This window comes from Poecile atricapillus, chromosome 20, assembly GCF_030490865.1.
Source record: "Poecile atricapillus isolate bPoeAtr1 chromosome 20, bPoeAtr1.hap1, whole genome shotgun sequence".
In the NCBI taxonomy this organism is placed as follows: Eukaryota; Metazoa; Chordata; class Aves; order Passeriformes; family Paridae; genus Poecile; species Poecile atricapillus.
The window spans coordinates 8,961,691-8,985,561 of record NC_081268.1 but is presented as its reverse complement, the minus strand read 5'-3'; the positions used below and the strand labels follow the sequence as shown (position 1 = coordinate 8,985,561).

The 23,871-nt window shown below is 44.9% G+C and overlaps 1 protein-coding gene across 3 annotated transcripts in view; it reads right to left on the bottom strand.

Annotated features, from left to right (window-relative positions):
* TNC (tenascin C) overlaps positions 1-23,871 on the bottom strand; it is a 64,372-nt gene that overhangs the window by 4,898 nt on the left and 35,603 nt on the right. The window contains exons 11-22 of one of the 3 annotated variants that reach the window (XM_058853421.1): positions 21,649-21,921; positions 19,467-19,739; positions 18,152-18,424; positions 13,196-13,468; positions 11,356-11,628; positions 7,862-7,984; positions 6,536-6,679; positions 5,235-5,354; positions 4,557-4,700; positions 3,517-3,647; positions 2,214-2,346; positions 184-335 (exon numbers count right to left, since the gene is read on the bottom strand). In XM_058853421.1, the coding sequence (XP_058709404.1) occupies positions 184-335; positions 2,214-2,346; positions 3,517-3,647; positions 4,557-4,700; positions 5,235-5,354; positions 6,536-6,679; positions 7,862-7,984; positions 11,356-11,628; positions 13,196-13,468; positions 18,152-18,424; positions 19,467-19,739; positions 21,649-21,921 (2,312 nt within the window). The remainder of the gene's footprint in view (positions 1-183; positions 336-2,213; positions 2,347-3,516; positions 3,648-4,556; positions 4,701-5,234; positions 5,355-6,535; positions 6,680-7,861; positions 7,985-11,355; positions 11,629-13,195; positions 13,469-18,151; positions 18,425-19,466; positions 19,740-21,648; positions 21,922-23,871) is intronic. The other 2 variants (XM_058853419.1, XM_058853420.1) reach the window with 2 other exon arrangements.

Sequence of the window (23,871 nt, the reverse complement as noted above, 5' to 3'; positions counted from 1 at the left end):
GACCCATCCTTTGGAGACACCTCTCTCTCCTCCAGCTCCAGAAACAGCCCTGTCCTGGGCACTGGAGTGTCCTCCCCAGGATAAAACTCCCCAGATCTATAGACAAGGCAGCCCTACTGTGACAGCAGCACTGTGAGGATGGCTGGGAGGGGCAGGGGTGGGATGAGCTGTCCCCATACTCACGATCCATCCGCCCCCGTCCTCGCCCATGTCACAGAACACTTGCAGAGGCTGAGCCTTGTCCCCATTCAGGTAAATTGTGTAGAGCCCAGAGGTGGCTTCTCCATTCAGCAGGGCCTGGGAGCAGTCCTTGGGGTAGGGATAGAGGAGCCCAGCTGCACAGACAGGGAAGAGAAAGCGTCCCTTAGGAAATCAGCAGTTACAAGGAATGTGCCGAATGCAATGAGTCAGGAAAATCCCTGGAGGGGCAGCTACAGATCCCAGGAACAGGTTTATAATTGCATCCTGCATACAGAACATCCACAGGATGCAGCTGATGAGGTGAATTCTTCTTTTGAATGTGCTTTTTCACATCTGTCTAACCCTCCTGGAAATGCTGGGAATGTGAGATAATTACTCCCTGCTAGGATGGGAGTGCATCCTCCAGCTAGACTGAAATTCAGGAGCTCTGTTACAGCAACTTCGGGGAAAAACAGATCTACCAAACTCTGATCATGTGAAAAGGGAGGGGGAAAATACAAAGACAGGACTTCAATCAGAAATAAATTAATTGGGAGCGTTTTGCTAGCAAGGACAATATTAAATGTGCTATAAAGGTACACTTCTAACAAACAAAGCAAACAGCAGCAGTTGAAACTACAGGGAAATGTTGTTAAGCTTTTCTTTCTGACAACAAGACAGTAAAATCATTGCAGCCAGAACAATTTCTAATCCCCCCAAAAAAGCTTTGCTTTTTTTTCTTTTTATTCACTCAGGTCATTAACTTTTTCAGCCAATTAAATGCTGTTCCAGGTAGTTTTTACCTGTAACTTCTCAGAGTGGCTGCTGGCCCTTGCCAGCGTTGCACATCCCTGCCTGTGCTTCAGCCCCAGAGAATTTCACAGAATCCTGGCATTGTTAAGGCTGGAAAAGACCTTTAAGATCAAGTCCAACCATTAACACAGTCCCACCATCACTCTCACCACCATGTCCCCAAGTGCCACCTGCACAGGTTTTTTGAGCCCTTCCAGGGATGGTGACTCCAACACTGCCTATTCCAATTCTTCACAACTCTTCCCATGAAGAAATTTTTCCTGATATTGAACCTAAATCTCCCCTGCCATCAGCTTTGGGATTTGGAGAAATGTGACAGGGGGTTCCTTCAGTGTTTCCCTGTCCCTGAACAGACACAAATGTATTTTTAGAGTTACAGCCAGCCTTAAGCCTCTGCCTGAATGAGTCTGACACTGTTCACATGGCTGGAGGCACCTGGACAGTCCCTGCTCATGGTCAATTTGCCAAACATCATTAAATACACCCAGATTTAATTAATCTCCTATTTCTGGATGTGCTGGTGGAGCTCCTGCTGCCCTGTACCATCAGTGACAGGACAGCCTTGGGGCTGGGGGACTTCTGGCAGTCCTTGGGCTGGAGTTGGTGCCAGCAGCAGGAGGAGGAGTGGGAATGATTGAAGGTCCTGATGGGCCTGAAAGGCTGAAAACTGGGAAAAGTGAGACAAATGACAGGCAAAGTGTCACAGCTAATACTGAACAAATTCTTTTTTTTTAAAGTCAGCTGTGAAGTGACCTTCAGAGAAGCCAATTTATCCTTGCAGAGATGTCCTGTCGGGCTGGAGCTGATGTGCAGAGGGGTTTTGAGACAGCCCATCTCAGAGAGAGGAGAGAAACCTGCCCAGAAATCCATCTCCTCACCCCCAGCACTGATCCACGTGTGCCTTTGTGGTTTGCTTCATTTCAGCTCCAAACTCTGATTTGTTTTCCCAGCTCATTTGGATCAATACAGGAGGAAATTAAGGTGCCAGCTGGATTTTAAAGAATTCCTGCTGATATTCCACATGGGGAAGGCAGGATGTTTCACCAGAGAAAAGCCTGTGAGGGTGACGTGGATGGATATTGGAATTTCATCCTGCCAAGGGAGAACAGATCTGGGGATGGATTAAAACCTTGTGTGGGCTCTGTGTCCTCACAGCAGAGCTCAGCTCTGCCCCAAGAGCAGTAAATTGGATTATTTCAGCTGTGTTCTAATGTCCTTACTGGTGGTGAAGATGGTCTGGATCATTTTGCTCCTCAGGGCCCCACTCAGGGCCTGCAGTTTCACCGTGTACTGCGTGGAGGGGCTCAGCTCTGCCAGGCTGTAGGAACTTGTCCCACGGTCTAGGATGACTTCCTACAGAGAAAAGAAATAATACAGGGAAATCTCAGAGAGATAAATCATAATGACCAGAATTGTTACATATTTTAGTCTGTCACATTATTTTTTTTGTCATAATTATTGATGGTGTCTCTAACCATCTAGATTAATGAATATAAAACTACTCTTCTAAGGTTTTTACCAAGCTAATCTTTCAAAGTTCAGTAAAGCCTGCCTGGAAATGAGTGTTTGCCATCATAATGTACAAGCTGGGGGGTTCAAAAGCGAGGCAGCATAAATGTTTACATGCCCTGAACATACAGACTGTGAAATTCATAAAAAACTGTGAAACTCGTCCTTTAGGAGAAGTAAAAGTTGCACTCCAGGCTTCAAAAGGCTGTTTTGCTGTAACATTGGAAGACTGATTTTCAATGTGCTTGGGGAATTTGTCTTCCTGAAAATCAGAACTTTTCCTGATGTGCCAGGGTGGGCATCCAAAATTTTAGTTTTGCTGGGATTCCCCATATTTGTATTTAAGCATTTAGTGCAATCTAATTATGTAGAAACAAAATAAAATTATAGGAGAAGAAGAGGCACTTCCACAGGCAGTTCATTCTTCCTTAGCCCTTTGCACAGGGATTCCCCTGAGATTAGAAAAGGGAATCACTCCTTTGGGGGTGTGAGTTCATTCCATGATTGAGGTCTGGAATGAAGGAAAATGTTTGTAATTTAATTGATATTGTGGAAAGGCAAACTTCAGGCTGCAATGGAGCTTCTGTTTCAGGGTATAATGTAAGAAAGTCCCTTAACAGGTTTTAAAGGCATCTGTACTCAGTCTAGCACTGAAAGAGGGGACCCTCATTTCCTGCAGGGATATTTAAATCAAAAATCAGGAGACAGAATACTGAGAAAAATATTGAGAGAATATCGAAGAAAAAATCAGGAGAGGATGTTTTTATGCTTAGAACAGTCTGGAACCTGGGACATGTGAAGTCCACATTAACGAAAGGGGCAGTTAGTATTTTTAAATTGTTTGAATTAAATTGTTTAAATTAAATTGTTTAAATTAAATTGTTTAAATTAAATTGTTTAAATTGTTTAAATTATTTAAATTGTTTAAATTAAAGCAGATTATATTGCATTGCTGGACACTTCAGAGCATCTCCACTGCCCAGATTTGAGGCACAGCCCCTGTGATTTATTTACCTTGACGCTGCCATCGATGGATTCATAGATGAGGAGATATCCAGTGACTGGAGCACGGGGAGGCCTCCAGTTTATCACAGCAGCTTCTGACTGCACCTCAGCAGCACTCAAATCCCTGGGAGCATCCAGCCCTGCAGGAGCCACCACAGCAATTACCATCACATCCACACAAAGATAATTCCACAGGTTGTCTTGAGGGCCATAGATTTAAACAAGCCAGGAAAACAAACCTCCTCACCGGAGAAATCTGAAATAGCACTTCCACCTAAATTTTGTGGTTAAGAATTCATTTTCCCATTGTAGTTTAAAATAAAGGTGTTAGCTTTATCTAAGTTAAAATATTGGCTTGTTCCAGGCACTTTATTTTATGAGCAGTTGCACTGAAATGGCTTTTGAGACAAAATTGTGCATTTCATTACTTCTCACAAGAAGACAGACTGGAATTTACTTATTCCCAGGAAGTAAAACTTTGGTTCCAATGATGCTTTTTTTAAAGTAGGAAAACTTTTTAGAATAGGAAACCCTTTTAGAACAGGAGACCTTTTTAGAATGGGAGACATTTTTAGAATAGGAGACATTTTTAGAATAGGAGACCTTTTTAGAATAGGAAACCTTTTTAGAATAGGAAACCTTTTTAGAATAGGAAACCATTTTAGAATAGGAAAACTTCTGCTTGGTCTGGCTCCAAGCTCCAGCTTCCCTCCCCTCTGAGATTATAGAACTGGATTGTTGTGGCTCCCTAATTAACACCCTGGGACAAGCCAAACCAGGAAAATGAGAAACATCCCTGATTTTATGGATGTCCATGGAAAAGCAGGATTATGAAGCCAAGTGGGCACCTTCAGCAGCCAAGAGCAGCCCCAGGTTAGAGCTCCTGCTCAGCTGTGTGTGAGAACCTGCAGAACTGGCGACACAAAACCACCTGAGCAGCCACACCAGGCTGGTGCAAACACCACGGAAATTGAGGTTCCCAGTGAACAGAACAGCAGAGGAGCACAGAGCAGGTGGGACTGGAAGGGATGGCAGCTGTGGGGTGGCACCTGTGGTGAAGTGGGTGGAGAGGCTCTCGCTCCTCTGCGCGTCCTTCTGCGCGTGGATGCTCAGCGTGTACTCGGTGGCCGGCTGGAGACCCTTCAGGTCGTACTCCACCGTGTTCCCCGAGACCATCTGGGTCACTTCTGGCTCTGGGAACAAAGCACAGGAGAAAGGAGGTGTTGATGTCATTCAGACACCTCGTGGTGTGCTCAGCTCCGTGCTCCACTCACTGATTTATTTTATCTCTACCTGGCGCAAGTGCAAAATAATAAAATCCCAAGCTTGTGCTGACACCTCTGCTGGGTCTGGGTTACACCAGAGCCTTTTCTCTAAAAGTGTGAGCTCTCTCTAGTGTTCACAGGAATTATAACAGCGCCTCTGCTCCCCAGGAATCTCTGTTCATGGCTGAATGGAGAGTGCTGAAGTAAAAAGTCAATTTTTAGATGCTTCCAGCAAAGCCTCTCCTCCAAATAACAGCCCCGAGGCTGCCAGAGCTCCAGGGATGCCCAGGGTGGGATGTTGGGGGGTCTGGGCAGGGCTGGGAGCTGGGCTGGCTGATCCTGGGGGTCCCTCCCATCCTAATGGATAATTCTGGATATTCTGTGATTTTCCTGGAGTTACAACGAGCACCTCTTGAGAGCTTTAACCCTTCAGCTCCCCAGCCCATTCCCAACTCCTCTCACCTTCCTCAGAGGAGTAGGACACCACGTAGTTATCCACAGCAGCAATTGCTGGCTGCCAGGTTGCCAGAGCCTCAGAGTCTGTGATGTTCACCACTACCAGGCCTGATGGGCTGTCCAGAGCTGGAAGAAAACCAGATTGAAGGAATTTGACAAACTCTCTCAGCTCTGTGCAACGCTCTGCTGTAAATCCATGAGAGAAAATGCCCAAAACTCAGTGCAGCTTTTATGACTCCCTTTGGAATGTTGGATTTCTGCAGGAAAGAAATCAGTGCCTATGAAGAGACACCAAAAACCTCCACTGGAAAGGGAGGTCAGTGCTGGAAGAGATGAAATTCTGGGAAGAAGCAGAACTAAGCATGTTCTCAGATCACTCTTGATACCATCGATCTCAACAGCTCTGTCAAAGCTGACACATTTCTCTCAACACCCTCAAGTCTGGGCTGTTTTTTAGAGCAAATTCAGGAGACAGAGCTGGGAAAAATAACCAAAGTGACGGCAGCTGATGGTCACTGTGACCTTCCAGCAGCTTCTTTGGAACAGACCAATCCTGCAGCCAGCCAGGCATCCAAAATCCCCCCACGTCCTGCCTTGCCTCCTCACAGGACTCTATTTTTCACACAGGTTTATGCTCTCCCTGAATTAAGATGGATCTTTGCCTCCAGAGCAGCTGGAATGGGTTCTAAATCTCCTGTCATTCTCCAATACTCATCACCTTGTTCTTTGCCTCAGCTCTCTGAATTTGTTAGCCCCCAAAAGGAACACAGGGAGGGGTCAGCAGGAGCAGGGGGAACCCTCATTTCCTGCAGGGATATTTAAAGAAAAAATCAGGAGACAGAATACTGAGAAAAATATGGAGAGAATATTGAAGAAAAAATCAGGAGAGAATGTTTTTATGCTTAGAACATTCTGGAACCTGGGACATGTGAAGTCCACAGCAGAAACTGAGCTGAACTGCTCAGCTGAGCTGGCCCTTTCCCTCCTCATCTCAAAAACTGCATTAATTAAAAAGAGAACAAAACTTCTGGGTTTTTTTTCTGATGAATTAGAACTGTAAACACATTAATTGTCTCAGTCTCACAGGTTTAGCATTTAGCAAATGGGAGCCTGACCAAATTTTACAAGTTTAATTCTCATGTAAAATGCAAAGACAAAGGAGGAGTGGGAAAAAGAACTTCCTACAGTTTGTGTGGGCAGCAAAAATGGGATCTTGGTGGGTTTGCAGCTCAGCTCTGGGCTGAGTATCTCCTGCAGCCCAGGGGATCCATGTAAAAAGCTGCAATTTCCTGCTTTTATTCCATTACCTGTTTTCAGGGTGCCAGAGACGGGCTCGCTTTCTTCAAAGCCTTTCACAGAGATGATGCTGACATTGTAGTCCACACCTGGGACCAACTTCACCAGCTTGGTCCTTGTCTTGCTCCCTTCGACTGTGACAACATTTGGAGTACCTAGGATGAGGCCAAATGCCAAGGGATGAGACACAATCCCCCAGGAAGTGCTTGAAGGGTGTTTTTAAAGACATTAAGGCCACCATGGATGTGTTTCTGCAGCAGGAGATGAATTTTACCCAGTTAGTTACAATCACTGGTGTCAAACATCATTGCCATAACACCTAAATCTAAATCCCTGGTTTGTATTCAGTAAGAAGAAAATAACATTTTTAGTGGAAGGTGTCCCTGATTGCGACAGGGAGCTGGAATGAGAACAGCTTTAAGGTCCCTTCCTGTGCAAACCATTCTGTGATTTCTGTCCAGAAAAATACCATTTCCCAGACAAGGTGTAAGCAGAAACCCCAGTTTCAAACACCTTGAGGACAGGACTTGCAGTTTAGATCTGCCTTGTTCATGGTGAGGGCTGGAAGATTCTCCTTTACCCCCCCCATTTAGAATAAAGATGTAGTACATGTTATTTTAAAAGGTGCTCTGTGTGTGGCTGAGGACTTAGCACCCATATTTACTCCAGATTCTGGGTTTATTCCAGGAAAGCACTCAGACAAGTGCCTAACTTTATGACTGGATTCTTTTTCTTCTGTGAGACCACTACATTTAAAGCTGCACATGTGCTTCCAGGCTATATTGTCTAAAGATCTGAATCTTTCCTTGTCTCAGGCAACAGCAGGACTTGTTTTGGTGCTGATGTCTTTACTGTTTGTTCTTCAGCTGTTTCCCTTCAGAGAAGTCCCTAAATTAGGTTAAAAATCTGGAAGTTTTTTGAAGTTGAACACCAAACCCCAGAGTGAGACAACGTTGGGGAGCACCGAGTAAATCACTGCCTTGGAACTTTATTATAACCATGGATTATGATTGCTACTCCCAAGGGCCATCTTTTCCAGTGTGCTCAGCTCATGAAGGCAGTTTGGAAACTAAACCTCTCTGAGGAGGGTCAGCAGAGACTTGTGAGGAGTACAAACACTCCAGCATCCCCCTCTGAGCCGCCTTCCAAGCCCTGCCCACGGGATGTGGACACGGGATGTGGACACGGTGTCCTGACAAAGGTTGGCTGCACACCCTCATTCCTGAAGGACAAAAAGAGATGATCTGGGCAAGATCACCTGGGGGATGCACTGAAATTGGGGATGGCAGCCCAGCAAAGCCTTCCTGTCCCCCCTGCCACCCCCTGTCCCTGCTCACCTCCTGTGATGGGGACGTAGGAGATGCGGAAGTTTTCCACGCGGGAGCGAGGGGGGATCCAGCTGACTGTGGCAGCATTTTCCGTGATGTCAGAGAAAGAAATTCCCTTGGGAGAGCCAACCACTGTCAGGGGAGAACAGAGAACACACCACACACAAAGAAAAGGTAAATAATTTGGTTATCAGTCCTTAGTGCTGGAAAACTGATTGATCACCCTAAGCCACGAGCTGGTGCTGTCAGTGCTCTGCCCTGAACATTAATGCAGGGGTACAAACTGAAGGGTTTTATTACAGCAACAACCTATTCAATCCAAATTTTCCATTTTTTTCAGGACCACTCAAGTATTGCATAGGTTAAAAATACCCAATGTACAGCTACATATAGAAATAACAGAGATTTCAGTGCTGTAGAAAAGCACATAAATGACATTCTGCTGCCCATGGGATGCTGTATTTAAGATTTTTTTTTTTCTATCCCAGTTTCACTTGGAGGATTTTTAGACCTTCCACTGGGTCCCTCTGTGACACACAGCAATGACAGCCACAGGCAGATGTCTCTTCCTGAGTTTAAAGTTCCCAATGCAGGATGCTCCAAGGAGACCTGGACTCAGGTGTGGGAGTCCATCAAGGCTCCTCTCGAGGATTCACTCCTGGAACTTCTGTCAGCTTCAAACCAGAGGGAACAAGATTTTCCTCCTGGACTCTCTCTCTGAGCCCATGATTTTTCTGTCAAACAGATCCATCCAGAGAACATCCAAGTACAACCACCATGAGGAAGGAAGGCGCCTGTGGCTCCACTTTGTCATAAAACTCAGCCTTTTCCCTGTCCAAACCTGAGCACTGCACTTGCTCATGTAAATTAAATCAGTAAGCTGAAATGAAACCCAAATTTTACCAGAAATAACCCAAACTTAAACCCAACATGTATCTGAAACGTTCCAGTTGGAGGCTCAATAAAGATCCTGCAGAACAAGCATGGAAATGGATTTGGGAGGATGTGGTAAAGAGAGCTGCCACCTCCAGGTTTACACAGAGCATCCCACTTCCAACCTTTCCAGCCTTTCTGGCTGTATCCAAAACAACCCTGAGGTATTAAAAGATAAACAGCACACACAGAGCAGGCCCTTGGTACAGAGAGGAAAGATCCCAAACATCAGCCACATGAAAAACACTGGAGACAGGCAGAGGGCAGGGGAAGGGGGAAAGAGGAGGGAAAAAAATTCAGGACTGGGCTTGAAATAGCTTGGAAGGAACGTGCCTGTGGGAAAGGAGTCAGAGGCTGTTTGTTCCATGTGTCCCCAAAGCAGCAGGGCTCTAAATCAACTGAAAGGCAAGGAATGAAAAACAACTGAGCTCTGAAGAGAAATGTAAATTATGTCTCTGGAGCTCACTTGAAGTGTTGTGTTGGTGGGGTTTGCTCATGTGGACAAAGGAAGAATTACAGATAAGGAAGGAAGCAAGGTGGGGTTGGGAAAGCTACATGGCTGCTGATATGAGTACAGGCTGAAGGAAATTGGAGAAAATAAAGAAAATGTGGGAAAGAGAGAAAAATAAAAGACCACATTGGTTTTGCTTCACATTATAGGTGGCCTGAGTGGCTGGAAAAAGGGCAGTGGTGATTTTGGAGATCAAAGAGATGGAGCAGCACTTGGTTTTCATACACATGGAGAATTTCAGCCTTTCCCAGAAAATAAAATCCCCAGTCCATCCCACTTGGACTCTGCTGTGCACATTTCCATGGGGCTCAGGCTTGTTTTCTGCACCAGGTGAGCTGTGTGACAAAGAGCAGTAAGAAGAGCTTTGATGTGAGTTTTCCACAGCCCAGAGTGCAGCTTTCCTGGGAGACAACCTGGTAAGAAATATACTGGACCATCAGAGCATCAGTCCTGGAATGAGTCCCAGAGATGGGAGAGAGGGAAATGAAACAGAAGGGAATGAAATCATCTTCTTGGGCTCCTGAAAGCCAGAATTAAGCAGGCATAGAAAGCAGCCAGCGTGCTCCTGACCTGGCACTCACAGAGAACCTCAGATCATCTGTTGGGCAGGCACAAGTAAATTATCTTCATCCTCCTGCATCATCCCCAGAGAGGTGTGAGAGACAGGGAACTCTCCTGAGAGGCTGCTAAAACACCCATGGTACTGGAGAGAGACTATTTTTTTTAGAGATTTCTTTTTCTGCTAATTGTTCTTTCATTCCTAGCAGACTAGAGGAGGATGGTCCCTGACTTTCTTCTCTGTCAACAGGAAGCAGCAGGTTGTGTTTATCACACACACCACGAGCATGTGAAGTGTTTCACCATCATCTCAGGTAAAAAAATGCTGTCACAGAGTGACAGAAAAACACTGGAAGAACAGGAGAGGAGCAGCACGAGACTCACACTTCCCACAAGGATATTAATTGGGCCATAGATGTGTTGTGGTCTCCCAGTGAGAGTTAAATTGCACCTCAACTGAGATTTTACTGATAAATTTCTAAGAGACTCCAACTCTGAGAACAGCAGTGGATAAATTCCCTCTTCAAGGGTAGAAATATTTCCTCACAACCACACTGGAAATGCTATAAATATCCATATGTTTGTGCAATAATCCACTCCTAAAAAAGAAATCTGTTGGCTGCCTTGGCAGCCACCCACCCAGTGTGGTGTAACCTGCAGCCCAAATTATTTAGCTGGGTTTTTGTGGCTCTGTTATTATTCATGGGCTATTTACAGCTGACAAACATCTCTTGGGCTATTGCAGTAGGTGACATGTGCTAAATCTCCCTGGGATGCAGTCATGAGGAAAATGATAACTCTCAGTGGCTTCCCATAAATACCCTGGGAGTCAGTGAGGATGGGGATGTGCTGCTAACAAGCACAGAGGACTTGAAACATCCCTCTCCTTTAGCACCCAACACACAGGAGCCTGGTCAGGGGGGGCTGCTGATCAATGTTCTGCTCCCTGGAGGTGTCTGGGGGAGCCTGAGGGTGGCCTGGATCCTTTTTGCAGGGGTTTGATGGCAGAGCTGGGGCCTTTCTGTGCTTGCAGCTGAGCCCCACAGGCAGCAGGGTGGAGGGTGAGGGCTCTGAGGCTGCTTCAGGAGGAGCTGATCCAGCACTGAGTTGTTGCTGCCCTTTTCCTGGGTGCTGGCTGGCAAGTGCCTCCTCTAGGCTGAGATGTAATTAGTCACTGAAAATCACTGGAAAAGGCTGATGCACAGACAGTATTTCTTGGCTCTCAAAGACAGTGTTTTAATTGCCACACTCTGCTGCTTAATTCCTGATCATTAAAGTAATTCAATTAAACCACATTAAATAGACAGTGATGAAGCTTGGGGAGCTGAGACTGATTACAAATATAACCACAAAATCACCACACCACACTGAACCAGTGCCTTGGGCAAGGGACATGCAGGAGACAGTCCAGGCCACCTCTGGAACAGCAGGAGCTGGCTGTGGAAAGGAGCTGCTGAAAGGAACAGGGAATGTCAGACTTTTCCCACTGCAAAGACAATACCTGTGGATGCTACTGCGTTTACGGGCTGGGAGCGTTGTCCACTGCTAATTCCATAGAGCTCAATCTCATATTCAGTGCCCTCTTTCAGCCCTGTGATATCCTGGGTGCGCTCATGGCCTGGCACTATCAGCTCCAGGGGGTCAGATTTCCTTTTGGTGTCCCTGATTTTTAGAACAAAACTGTTGAAAACCCCGTCATCCGCAGTCCAGGAGAGACGGAATCCATCTGGAGTCGCGTCTGAAACCAGGAGGTTGTCCACCTCGGGTTCTGCTTCTAAAAAAGGAGAAGATAGCAGTGGGGAAAAGAAATGATTTTTTAATCAGTTGATCAGAGAGCTGCCTGAGGTCTGGCTATAGCACACTGCAAGAATCCGACCACAGTTCAAAGCAAGGGGAACAATCTGCCAGCTATTAAAAAAAAAATAAAATAATAAATATTAGTGTTATACAGAACAGGATAAATGTGAGTGTGTGCAGCCCCATTCCAACTTTCACTCTTGAACAGCAAACCACTGCATGGACACACAGGTTTGTCTCCCACATGCAGAGTTACACATGCTAAAGGTGAGTTTCCTGGGCATTTCTCCCTCCCTACCTGTGGGACACCTTTATGGCAAATAAAAACAAGCTCTTGTTACAGAACTACGTGTCTGGAACATTGTCAGGCCTCCCTCTGCTAGGAGGACAACATAGAAGCCACTGAAAATTCTTTTTCTCCATGCAAGTCCCTTATTTCATGCACTTCTGGCATCTGTGATGCTTCTGATCTGATGAATCCTTTACTGTGCTCTTAAACAGCAAAGGGGAATCATGAAAATTCCTCTCTTAAACAGCACCCTCCAATCTAAATGCAAGAGCTGCTGCCTTTGGTTAATGAACCCATTCAAAAGGGTCCCAAGGGCTGTAAGTTATTAATTACCTGCAAAACACCTCTAACTCAGTATGGTCAGGCATCCTCACCTAGAGAAATGCTACTGGAGTGGTTGTGTCCTACAGCACCCCCAGTGCAATCCCTCCTTCCACACACAGCCATTCCTGTTTATTTCCTCTCAAACCTCCCACCAAATGCAATCCTTCCCTCCACACACAGCCATTCCTGTTTGTTTCCTCTCAAACCTCCCACCAAATGCAATCCTTCCCTCCACACACAGCCATTCCTGTTTGTTTCCTCTCACAGCTCCCACCAGATCTCCCCCAGCTGCCCAGACAGGAATGTGCAGATGAGAGCTGATGGTTCTGGGGCTGTGGAACCAGCCTGCAGTGATTTCCCAAGGAAGCTCAGGTGCTGCTGGAAAGCAGCAGCTCGGATGTGCTCGGATGTGCTCGGATGTGCTCGGATGTGGTCGGAAGCACGAGCTGCTTTGAGGAGAGAGGTGCCAGCTTTGGGCTGGCAATGATCCCACTGTGGGTGGAACCCCCATGGAGAGGGAGTGAGAGGAGGCCATGGGAAGAAGTCCATGGCTCTTCCTGAAGGTCCTGATGGCTGGAAGGTGGGAGAACGATGCTGTTGGAGAATGCTGATGTGCCCAGCTGTTAAGGAGACGAGCTCTGCATGCAGCCATTCTTCCCTCAAGACTCTGTTAGAGGTACCTGCAAGACCACGAGGAACTTTCACCCCTCAGCCCCCCACATGCTCCTCCACAGGATCCCTCAGAGGGCAAACATCAAGTTAAAGGGAGCAGAATTCCACCTGTGAACCCATCAGTCACGAGGAGTTACGTGGAGCCACGATGCAGAGAAGGATGCAAAAGCCAAGGTTTGCACGAAACGTCTTCGGCGCGAGAAGGAAAGCGAGAGAAGAAAAGGGTGGAAAAGGGAACAATTTGCTCACATTGAAATACCTGTAACAGCCAGAGCGCTCAGGGGCTTTGTTTGGTGCCCCTTGGCAAACCCAGAAAGCAAAACCTCATAGCCAATGCCAGTAATTAGGCCTTTAAGCTTCAGTTCTCTCTGGGCTCCCGAAAGGAGGAACTCCTGTGGGTCCAGCAGCTTGCCAGAGTCCACCACGACTACTAGAAAGTTGTCAAAGGCATTCTCGGATGCCATCCAGGACACTGTGAACCCATAGGGGTTCATATCAGACACTGTTAGGTTTTCCAGTGGGGGCATGGCCTCTAAAAGAAGGGAAGGTGCAAAAACACACACACACAAAAAAAAAAAAAAAAAAAAGAAAAAAAAAAAGTGAAAAACATTGAAAACATTGCAAGTTAGAAAGTGTCACAGACTCCACCCAACAAAAATCACATTTTTCCCCCTAGTGTGGATTGGAGAGCCAGGATCACAAGATGAGGATTTTCAATGGAGTTCAGGTTTGAATTTTCCTCAAAGATTTCTCAGCACCTCCTCTCACAAGCTCCACTGAAACCCTCCCAAGCTCCCTGTGTGAGCACATTGCTGCTCTGCCCTTGCACTCTGAGGAACTTATACCCAAAACTGCTTTAGAAATGCTACACATAAAGTTTGCATTTCTTTTTACTTCTCTCCAGCATCAGTGCTTTAGGGACAAGCCTCTCTTTGGGCATTCACAACTCCTGTATTTTGCTTCTTGAGCTATTTCACATGAAATATTTCACATCTCCAGCTTTAGTTTTGGGTGCTGGAGGGGTCAGAGGTGCCAGAACAGGAACATTAATCACTCAGGGTCACAGCCAGTGCAAAACAGCTGCTGCTGTGCTCTGCTGACAGAGGTTCCACTGAGGGGTCCTTTTTCACATCAGTGTGACATTTGTCAAAATGAAAAGATGTGGAAAATGTTTCACAATTTATCCACTAAGTCTCAGCAGTAAAAAAGAGCCAAAGTTTCACAAGATTCTCAGTGTGTTTTGCTCACTCAAAATCTGACAAATCAAATGGGAAGATCAGGTGGCTCTTCTAAGCCCTGGCTTTGATCCTGGATCCCAGGCACTGCTTGAATTTCTCCACAGTATTTGTCCAACCTTGGCTCAGGAGCTGATCCAACCAATCTTCCAAACACTCAAAATTCCACTCACTTCAGAAAACACCACTTAGTTAAAGGCAGAACCTTCTCCTGAAAAGGGCTTTGGGTTTGCTTTTGACATTTCACAAATGCTGAAATGGATTTTGTTAGGACTTGGCATAAAAATTCCCCTCTGAAGAGTTAGGAATTGGAAGTTCTAATGTAATAATATTTTAGGGTTTTGAGTACACATTTGTGTACTCATTCTAGAGATATTTTTGCATCTTGTTTGCTTCTAATCCAGCAATGCCCAAGATTCACATTTTGGGTGGGTGTCTGGAAGGAAACATCCTGGGACAGGAGGTGTTCCACGAGCCAGTCCTGTCTGATGAACTGCTGAGCATCAGGCAAATTTCTCCCTCAAACTTCAGGAGTTATAAAAGATTATTAGACATGGGAGAAAGGCTCCAGAGGGGTCTTAATGACAGAATCATGGAATCACAGAATAATTTGTGTTGGAAAGGACCTTAGACTCATCCAGTTCCAGCAGGGACACCTTCCACTATCCCAGCTTGCTCAGAGCCCCATCCTTTTAACTCCCTTTAACCTAATCCTGCTCCTAGGAGCTTTTTATAGGTTCAGCATCCCTGTCCTGACCCCTCCTTGCACCAAACTTTAAACAAACCCACTGCTGCCGGCCAGAGCCTCTTTGGCATTTCCCTGAGGCAAGAAAGGGGCTCCAAATGTGGGAGCAGGTACCTGTGGTGCCAAGGGCAGCGAGGGGCTGTGTGAGGAGCCCTGTGCTGGGGGTGCCATGGGCAGGGGGGGCACTGGGGCCCAGCTCCCGGCCCTGCAGGGAATCCCGGCTGCTCCAGGACAGGTTGAAGCTGGCGGGGGGAACGTTTGGGAGGGTGAGGGTGCCCAGCTGTGGCTCAGCCTCTGGGGAGAAAGGAACATTGGTGAACTTTCAAAGGTGGCTTTGCTCCAAGGGGTGGGGGAGTCAGCAGAGGGGGGTTGTAGGTGCTCAAAAAATAATGTTTTAGTGTTGTTTTGTTGTGGTTGGATAAAATAAAGTAAAATAAAAATAAAGTAAAATAAAATTTAAAGTAAAATAAAATAAAATAAAATAAAATAAAATAAAATAAAATAAAGTAAAATAAAGTAAAATAAAATAAAGTAAAATAAAATAAAATAAAATAAAATAAAGTAAAGTAAAATAAAATAAAATAAAATAAAATAAAATAAAATAAAATAAAATAAAATAAAATAAAATAAAATAAAATAAAATAAAATAAAGTAAAATAAAATAAATAAAATAAAAAATAAAATAAAGTAAAATAAAATAAAGTAAAATAAAATAAAATAAAATAAAATAAAATAAAATAAAATAAAATAAAGTAAAATAAAATAAAATAAAGTAAAATATAAAATAAAATAAAATAAAATAAAATAAAATAAAATAAAATAAAATAAAATAAAATAAAATAAAATAAAATAAAATAAAATAAAATAAAATAAATAAAATAAAATAAAATAAAATAAAATAAAATAAAATAAAATAAAATAAAGTAAAATAAAATAAAAAAATGAAGTAAAAATTAAAATAAAATAAATTAAAGTAAAATAAAGTAAAATAACGTAAAATAAAAAATATATAAAGTATAAAATATCATAAAGTAAAATAAAGTAAAAAACAAAATATAATAAATATAAAATAAAACAAAATCAAACAAAACAAACCAAAATAAAATAAAATTTGTTTTAAAAAGCAGCATTACAAGAGCTATTTTCTCAGGTTTTGGAAAGAAGCCACTGAAATTAGTGCTGAATTTTAATTCATAATTTTTCATTAAATATTCTTAAATAAACTCAGCTTGCCTAATGAGATGTGGGTGTGGTTTAGAGAAGCACCAACAACACACACATACAAACTGGGGGAATTCCACACTGGGAATCTGATGGGAACACAGACCTACAGCAATTCCAAAATAAGGAAAGTAGGATTCAGGCAGGAATCCTTGAAATCACAATCCAGGTTCTGTTTGGTGTTTCTGTTGCCTGGAGTTGTAGATACTACTATTTTTGGACACTGAGGTTTGTGAGGGATTTCAGGCCTAACAGGGATTATCTCAGCACTAATCTCAGGCCAAAACCTCCCTGGACTCCACAGATAAGGTGTTCCTCATCCTCATCCTCTGATTAGGCACAATCAGAGAATGCCTAATTAACAATAAACCCCACAGCTCTGCTCTTGCTCTCCTTCCTGACTGTTCAGTGGTCAGGGCACCTCCTTAAGAAGCAAAGACTTTCCTTTTCTGCTGGAGGAAATTAAAATTCACATCTCTGCCCTGCCAGGACAGCAACTTGTCCTTCAGGAGAGGGAGAGCTCCTTACCCATTCTCTTTCAAACTTTTCACACAAAATCATTAAAGTTTCATTAAAGCCCAGAGAGAGAACAAACACAACCCAACAGTCAGAGGGTCAGAGGATCCTGTGTTTGCTCTCTGGGCTGGTCATCTATTTTTGATGTTGCCAATTGAGTAGGAACCAAGAACACCTTGGGAAATGCAGCCAGTGAGACACAGAAAAATAACGATGGAGAAGTGATCCATGCTGGGAGAAAAGTCAGAGAGAGGCATCCCACTGACAGAGAGTGGCGAAAGAGTGAAATCTTTTTCTCTGCTAAAACAAAACTGCTGCAAGATGTTCCAACTTTTAGTCCCCATCCCTCATTGCAAGACTTTTAAATAATAATCCACCTGGATTTTCTCTGGGATTGTTTGGGAAGAGGTGAATGGAAGTGGCCCCGATTAAGGACACAGATGGCACAGATGTCATGCTCTCAACCAGTGACCATGGATGCTTTCATGGCCAGCACAGAAAGTGCCACCGTGGTGCTCTTGAAGACAGGCAAGGAGATGAGAAAATATCCACAAAGCAAACAGGCTTGGATGGAAAACCCAGGAGAACGGAGCCCTCAGCCCCACATGCAGCTCAGAGAGAACAAACTGAGCCTTTCCAACCTCGTCCTGGCATTCCTTCACATGCCACCTGCATCAGGCACATTCCCATCATGACAGCCTGACTCCCGGGAATGCTGCATGCAAAATCAGCTGGAATCACATCCTCAGGCAAGCCTTAGTGATCTCCTGCCATCCTGGAATCACCACCACCACCACCACCACGGGAAAACAAGACAGGCCCTGGAGACTCAAAGGGAGCAGTGCACGGAACAGAGTGGTGGGCTGGCCACCAAGAAAAGGGGAATTTGGTTTTTGAGCCCTGCTCTGTGCTGACAACAGGAAAATCCTGGGCAGAGAAGGTATCAGAGCCAGCAGAAGGTGGTCAGACCACTCCATGCAGTTTGGGTTGGTCATTTCACATGCGGCACGAAACGCCCACCAGAGATGCAAATGCCTTGGGAGACATTTGGGTTTGAGGAGGACAAAACTGACATGCAGGAGCCTCTCCAGGCTGAGAACCACATGGAGGCCTCTCTCCCACCCCCAGCAAAGCAAGGGAGGGTGGGATGAACAACTTCATTCAAGATCAGGTGCAAAGATGCTGAGTGAAACACATCAAGCATCGGGAGCAAGGCAATTATATATACACTGAACTTGCAGAGGAGTGTGTATATATAAGGAAACCATCACGGTTTACTACTGACTCTCTTAATGCTGGGGACACTTTTTCAGCCTTTTCCATTGCCTTGGATCTTTTCCCAAGCCCTCTCAGTGCATTTCAGCCTCCCCTCGTGGTGATCTCCCTGTAATTCCTCAAGGGAACGACGATGAGTTGGAGCCACACTTTATAGCAGTTCAGTGGACAGCAAGAGAAAGTAGAATAAAAAGCAAACCTGGAAGGTGAAACAGTGAAATACCTGTGGTTGCCATGGCTGTCAAGGTCTGCCCACCTTGCCCATCAATTACCCCATGGAGCTGGACTGTGTAATTAGTGGCAGCTTTGAGGTTGGTCACTACAGAGTGCCGGGATTCCCCCGGCACCGTGAGCACCAGGGAGTCCAAGGGGAAGTCAGAGTTCCTGACTTCCAGAATAAAATGGTCAAAGGCCTTGTCCTGTGCCTCCCAGGAGAGTGACAGGCTGTCTGAGGTAGCTTTTGGTACACTGAGTTTGCTAAGGAGAAGTTCCTGTACTACAGGAAGAAAAACAAATGGAAATGTATCACAGTTATTAAAAGCCAGAGCAATAAAATAAATTAATAGAGAAGTTTGAATTTACAGGTCACAAGGGTCACCCAGCCTTATGTTTCCCTGTTTCCCATACCCCTGCTGTCACCCTGACCCTGCCACCCATCACCAAATGAGGATATTCAGAGTGTGCTGCTGCTGGAAACTGATATTATATTGTCTGATAGCTGAGGTTTGATATTTTACTTTCACTGACCACATTACTTCATTCCTATGACAAATCACTACGGAAACTTTTCCTAGAGGGACAAAATTTGGTGGAGGTGTTTAACAATCACAACATGAGCCATTATCTGCCTACAAGAACACTGTTCTGTTTCTGTAGTCCAGTCCTCACTCCCCACTCTCATCCTGAACATTTGACTTCCCTGTCTTTTCTGCCAGCTGTAAAACCTTGAAATGTGCAACGAGCCAACAACTCAACTCCTGCCTGTTCCACTCTCTGACACCAACTCAAATGGGCTTTTCAATCTCTCACCCAACACAACCTGAATAATTAAAGCTGAATTTCAGTGGTGAACGTGCCTTGCAGGATTGTGCTGGCACAGCCTGAAACGTGCCTGACATCTTTTGGGAGAATCAGGGTAAATCTGTGTCTAAAAATCAGCTTATCTGAAATAAACTGCATCTGCTCTGTGCTGTGGGGCAGATACACACGCAGGATGGAAACTGAGCATAAGGAATCATCTCCTGCTTGGTTTTGGGGATATTTGCTTTGCTTCTCATCTGCCTCAGAGGCTTCCCCAGCCCTAATGTTTGAACTCATTGTGTGAATGAGGTCCCAACACGATGTGATTGCCTGACTTTGCTGGGTGGGATGGTGGCTCAACATTCACAGCTCACAGTGTCCTCGGCTGGTCTTCCTCCGAAGGCGCAGGGGGTTGGGAAATGGGTGGGCTGGTGGGGTGGCTGAGGGCAGGGGAGGGGCACAACCTGTAAGGAAGAGTTCAGAAAATCAGAGTTAGAGCTGAGGTAGGTTTTGTGTACCTGTGGTAGCTGCAGCACTGATTGCCTGTGTGCGGAACCCGCCAGAGATCCCGGAGAGGTAGACAATGAAATCAGTGCTGGGAGAAAGCCCTGAGATATGAGCAGTCCTTGAGTCCCCTGAGAGGTTGAACTCCATGGGCTCCAGCAACCTGTTAGAATCAATAATTTCAAGGGTAAAGACGTCAAAGTCCCCGTTGGAGGCTGTCCAGGAGAGGTTGAAGCTTTCGGGGGTAATGTCGGAGACCATGAGCTCAGCAACGCCGGGCTGCTCTCCTGGGGAGGGAAACAAGAGCGGTCAGAAGAGCCCCCCGACCTCCTCCTGCTCTCAAAGGCTCCTCTCTGCCATGCTGGCAGCACTCCGAGCTGGGGAAGGGGGTGTGAGTAAAAGCTTGCTACGAGCAGACAGGTACTGAGGGGAGGAAATCAAATGAAAGCGTGGCAAAATGTTAGAGAAACGAAAAATGTTAAGAAAAAAAATGAAAATAGCATTTAAAACGATGGTTATTTCCCTCTCCCTGCAGGAGCAGCCGTGTCTTTGAGGTCTGAGCATGAAAGCAGATGGAAAAGGACTTTCGTGAATGCCCCTGGGGCATTTGGAAGAGATGGTTTCCAGTTTTAGGAGAAGCTAAAACCAAAGCTGTCACTTTATCCCAAGGAAAGTCTTGTGTTTTGTTTACTCTTCTACTTTCCCTTTCAGCTTAAGTCTGTGAAAGCTGGCTTGTAATTTTGGAACTGGAGCCAAAATGCAAAGCAGGCAGAGATGCCTTAGGGTTTCTTCCTCTCTGCAGACATCCCCACAGCGTTACAGGAAGGTTCAGATATTTCTGACGATTGGAAGTCCCCAGAAGGGAAGATTTTGAAAAGCTGGGTGCTGAGCTTGACCCAGAAGGGGAAGGGAAAACCTCAGCAGGGCATTTTCTGTTTTCACGAGGGTAAAGGAAGGGAACACACTGCATATTTCGGCAGGACACCCATGATGTGTTTCCTGCTTTGTCTCTTTGTCCAGCACATTGCTCTGTTCTCCACAGGCATCTGCTCCCAGCTCCTGGTGAGGACTCAGAGCTCAGCACAGACACATTCCTGCCCAAGCCAGGCTGCTTCAAGCACTACAGAAACAAGCAAGCTCCCCTGCACTTCTTGTTTCATTCTGCTCGGTTCTCACAGGTGCTTCCAGCCCTTTCTGAGCTGGGGGAACCTGGCATGAGCCAGCTCTGGCTGTCTCATGGACAGGAGGCTGCAAAGGGCTGCAGGGGAGCCCAGAGGCAGCAGAAATCATCCACGAGAAATTATCTGAAGGAAAGGCCACTGGTGCCCCTTTAGTGCCAATTAATTCACATTGTTATCATAGCACCTGGGAGGATCAGACAGCCACACAGCAGAGATGTAAATATACATTTATCTCTCATGGTCAAAGCCTGTGATAAGCTCTTATTTCAAACTGCTGCCTTTAGATGATCAGCCAGAAAATTATTTTGGGGCCCTTGATGAGTTTCATGCAAGCTCCTGATAGCAGAGCTCACCTGCCTCCTCCCAGGCCAGTTTTATGCCAGGGTAGTTCTGCTGGATTTGATCTTTTGAATTATGTCTTTTTCAGGCCAATCAGACTGTCCCATCATCTTAGATGGTATAACATATTTTATTAGTCTTGTTAGGAATTAATTTGTGTCCTTTAATTTGTGTATTTCCTACATGAGGACATACAGGACGTGTTTGTCCTTGCCCTGAGTAGGTACACACAACTTTACCACACTGAGAAATTCACACAGAAGCTACTGCAGAATTTCAGAGGCAGCTTCTGAAGGGTAAAAACTGAACACACTCTCAGGTTTTGATTAGGACAGATTTTTATAATTTTACCAGGCAACCTGGCCTTTCCCAAGCAGCTACAACATCCAGCTGGGGTTTTGCTGTTAGTGTCAGCCCCGTAAGTGAGGAGAGGGAACAAAAAAAAGCTGCTGTGAGGTGGGGTGGGGACAAGCAGGCAGGGAAGGGCTGCAGCAGGGCACTGAACTCTGGCTGGAAAGCCTGAGCATGAGGGAATTCTGTGCCAGGGGTGTCCAGCCAAGCTTTAATGAGCTCTCCATGCAAGGCTGAGGCAGCGAGCAGGATTTGCCCAGCTCTCACAAGAGCTCCGGCTCACATCCCTGTCAGAGAGAACTGGGGCTGGAGGAAAGAAAGGTACCTGTGGTGGTCTCAAGAGAAAGGGGCTTGGTCCTGTAGCCCCGAGCGACCCCCTGAAGGGTGATGGTGTAAGGAGTGTTGGCCTTGAGGCCGGTGACATTGGCAGAGCTCAGGCCCCCTGGCACTGTGACATTCCTCCTCTCTTCGGGCTGCCCAGACTCCTGCACCTGAAGGACAAAGCTCTCATAGGCACCCTCAGCTGCTGTCCAGGTGAGCTGGAAACCATCCCAGCCAGTCTCTGCTACTGAAAATGCTCCCAGCTCGGGTTCCTCCTCTGGATAACAACAGAGAAGCAATCTGTTACTTGGGTTGCAGGGTGGTGCTGATGTCGGATTATTTAATGAGGTTCTGTGTTAATGAGGCTCACATAATAACCCCAGAACAGCAGCTAACACCTTCTCCAACACACTCTGTGAGCTGTGCCTTAGGAGCTCTGAAAACAAAGCAAACAGAGGAGCTCTCCTGGTTTTTTGGAGTCTTAATCCAGGCCTGGAGCAAAGGGAGCATCAGCAGTGCAGCCTGGTTCCCACAGAGCCACCGAACAGCAGGACCAGAGCAGCAGGCACAGGGATGAGATGGAACCTTCCAGCATTCCTGGCACATCCTCAGCTGCTGGAAATCAGCTCTCTTTGATTACAGAACTTTGCTCATTTACATCACATTGGAACCCTAAGCATCCAAACTCGCCTTTTGTCTTTCCTACACCCATCAGTGAATGCTCTCAGTGCAAACCATGAGGGGAATTCGTGCCAAAAATCACAAACACATCCAAAGCCAGGCTGAGAAATCCTACCAAAAACAGGCTTGGAGGGATTATCCATTGCGATACATGAAGAGAAAAGTGGAGGGGACACACATTCCTGCCTAAAAACGCGAGAGAAAGAACTTAAAAACCATTTCTTATAGAAGATCCCAAGGAATGGCAAGGGGAAAGGCCAGGATTTCAACATGCTGGATGATCTATGGATGTATCCAGCAGAACAGTCAGATTGTGGAAATCTGAGAGCTTGGGAGATCACAGGGAACGTGTTTGTGATCCCAGCCACAAGGCCCCAGGCAGGGATTTCTCTGACATGCGGAATTATCTCCTCATTAGTGGGAGCCCGCATCATTTCACACCTCGGTGACTTCCTTGCCTTCATGCTCCACTTGCATTTAATAAGAGAGAGCAAGTGATGGAGCACCATCCATCCATCAGCTGGGCACAAATATGTACTCAGGATTCATTACATGTCTCCAAATTCACACCTACATCACAAAGAAATACATTTGCAGAGGAGCAAAATCAATTAGAAATGGTTTCAAAGAGATGGAGAAATGTTATCTTGTAAATACGCTCTTAGGCCAAATACAGGTGTGAAAACATGGTTTTCTGCTCACCTCCAGGAAGGAGAGAAGCCTGTAAGGCAAAGAGCTATTTATATTTATATTTATATTTATATTTATATTTATATTTATATTTATATTTATATTTATATTTATATTTATATTTATATTTATATTTATATTTATATTTATATTTATATTTTTATATATTTTATATATTTACATATGATATGATATGATATGATATGATATGTTATTATATTATATGATATTATATTATATTATATTCATTATATTATATTTATTATATTATATTTATTATATTTATTATGTATTTTATATATATTAGATGTATATTATATAGCCACACAAAGATTTGGTTACTCCAATCTGGATGGAAAATGCAGCAGCAGTTCAAGTACATTATAAAAAACCTGAGGGACCAACCACCTGTGTGAAATTTGAATCCAGAAATCTGCTGTATTCACAAGTGGATTTATTTTATTGTGCCAGCTTTGGACGCTACATGGAGGTTGCCATGTACAGACATGGATCATAGGGAATGTAATTCTGAATATTGCCTTGGAGTTAATTACTCCACAAATAATTTGGGGGTGAGAAAGAGTGGTTTCTACCACAGATATTAACACACATATATCTCACAATAAATTCATGTGTTTCAGGGGAATTTGTGGCTTTGTGTACAAACAAACAGGAGACACAAAATGAAAATTATATGAATACATGGAAAATACTCTGATACCACAGACAGTATCAGTGTTCTTTGTTCAGCAGGCAGAATGCTGTAACAGCTAATGGAAAATCTGGAAAACAATCAAACTGTAGAGTAACAAGAGCAGTGGAACTCAAACACTTGATTTAACAACAAAGGAAATAG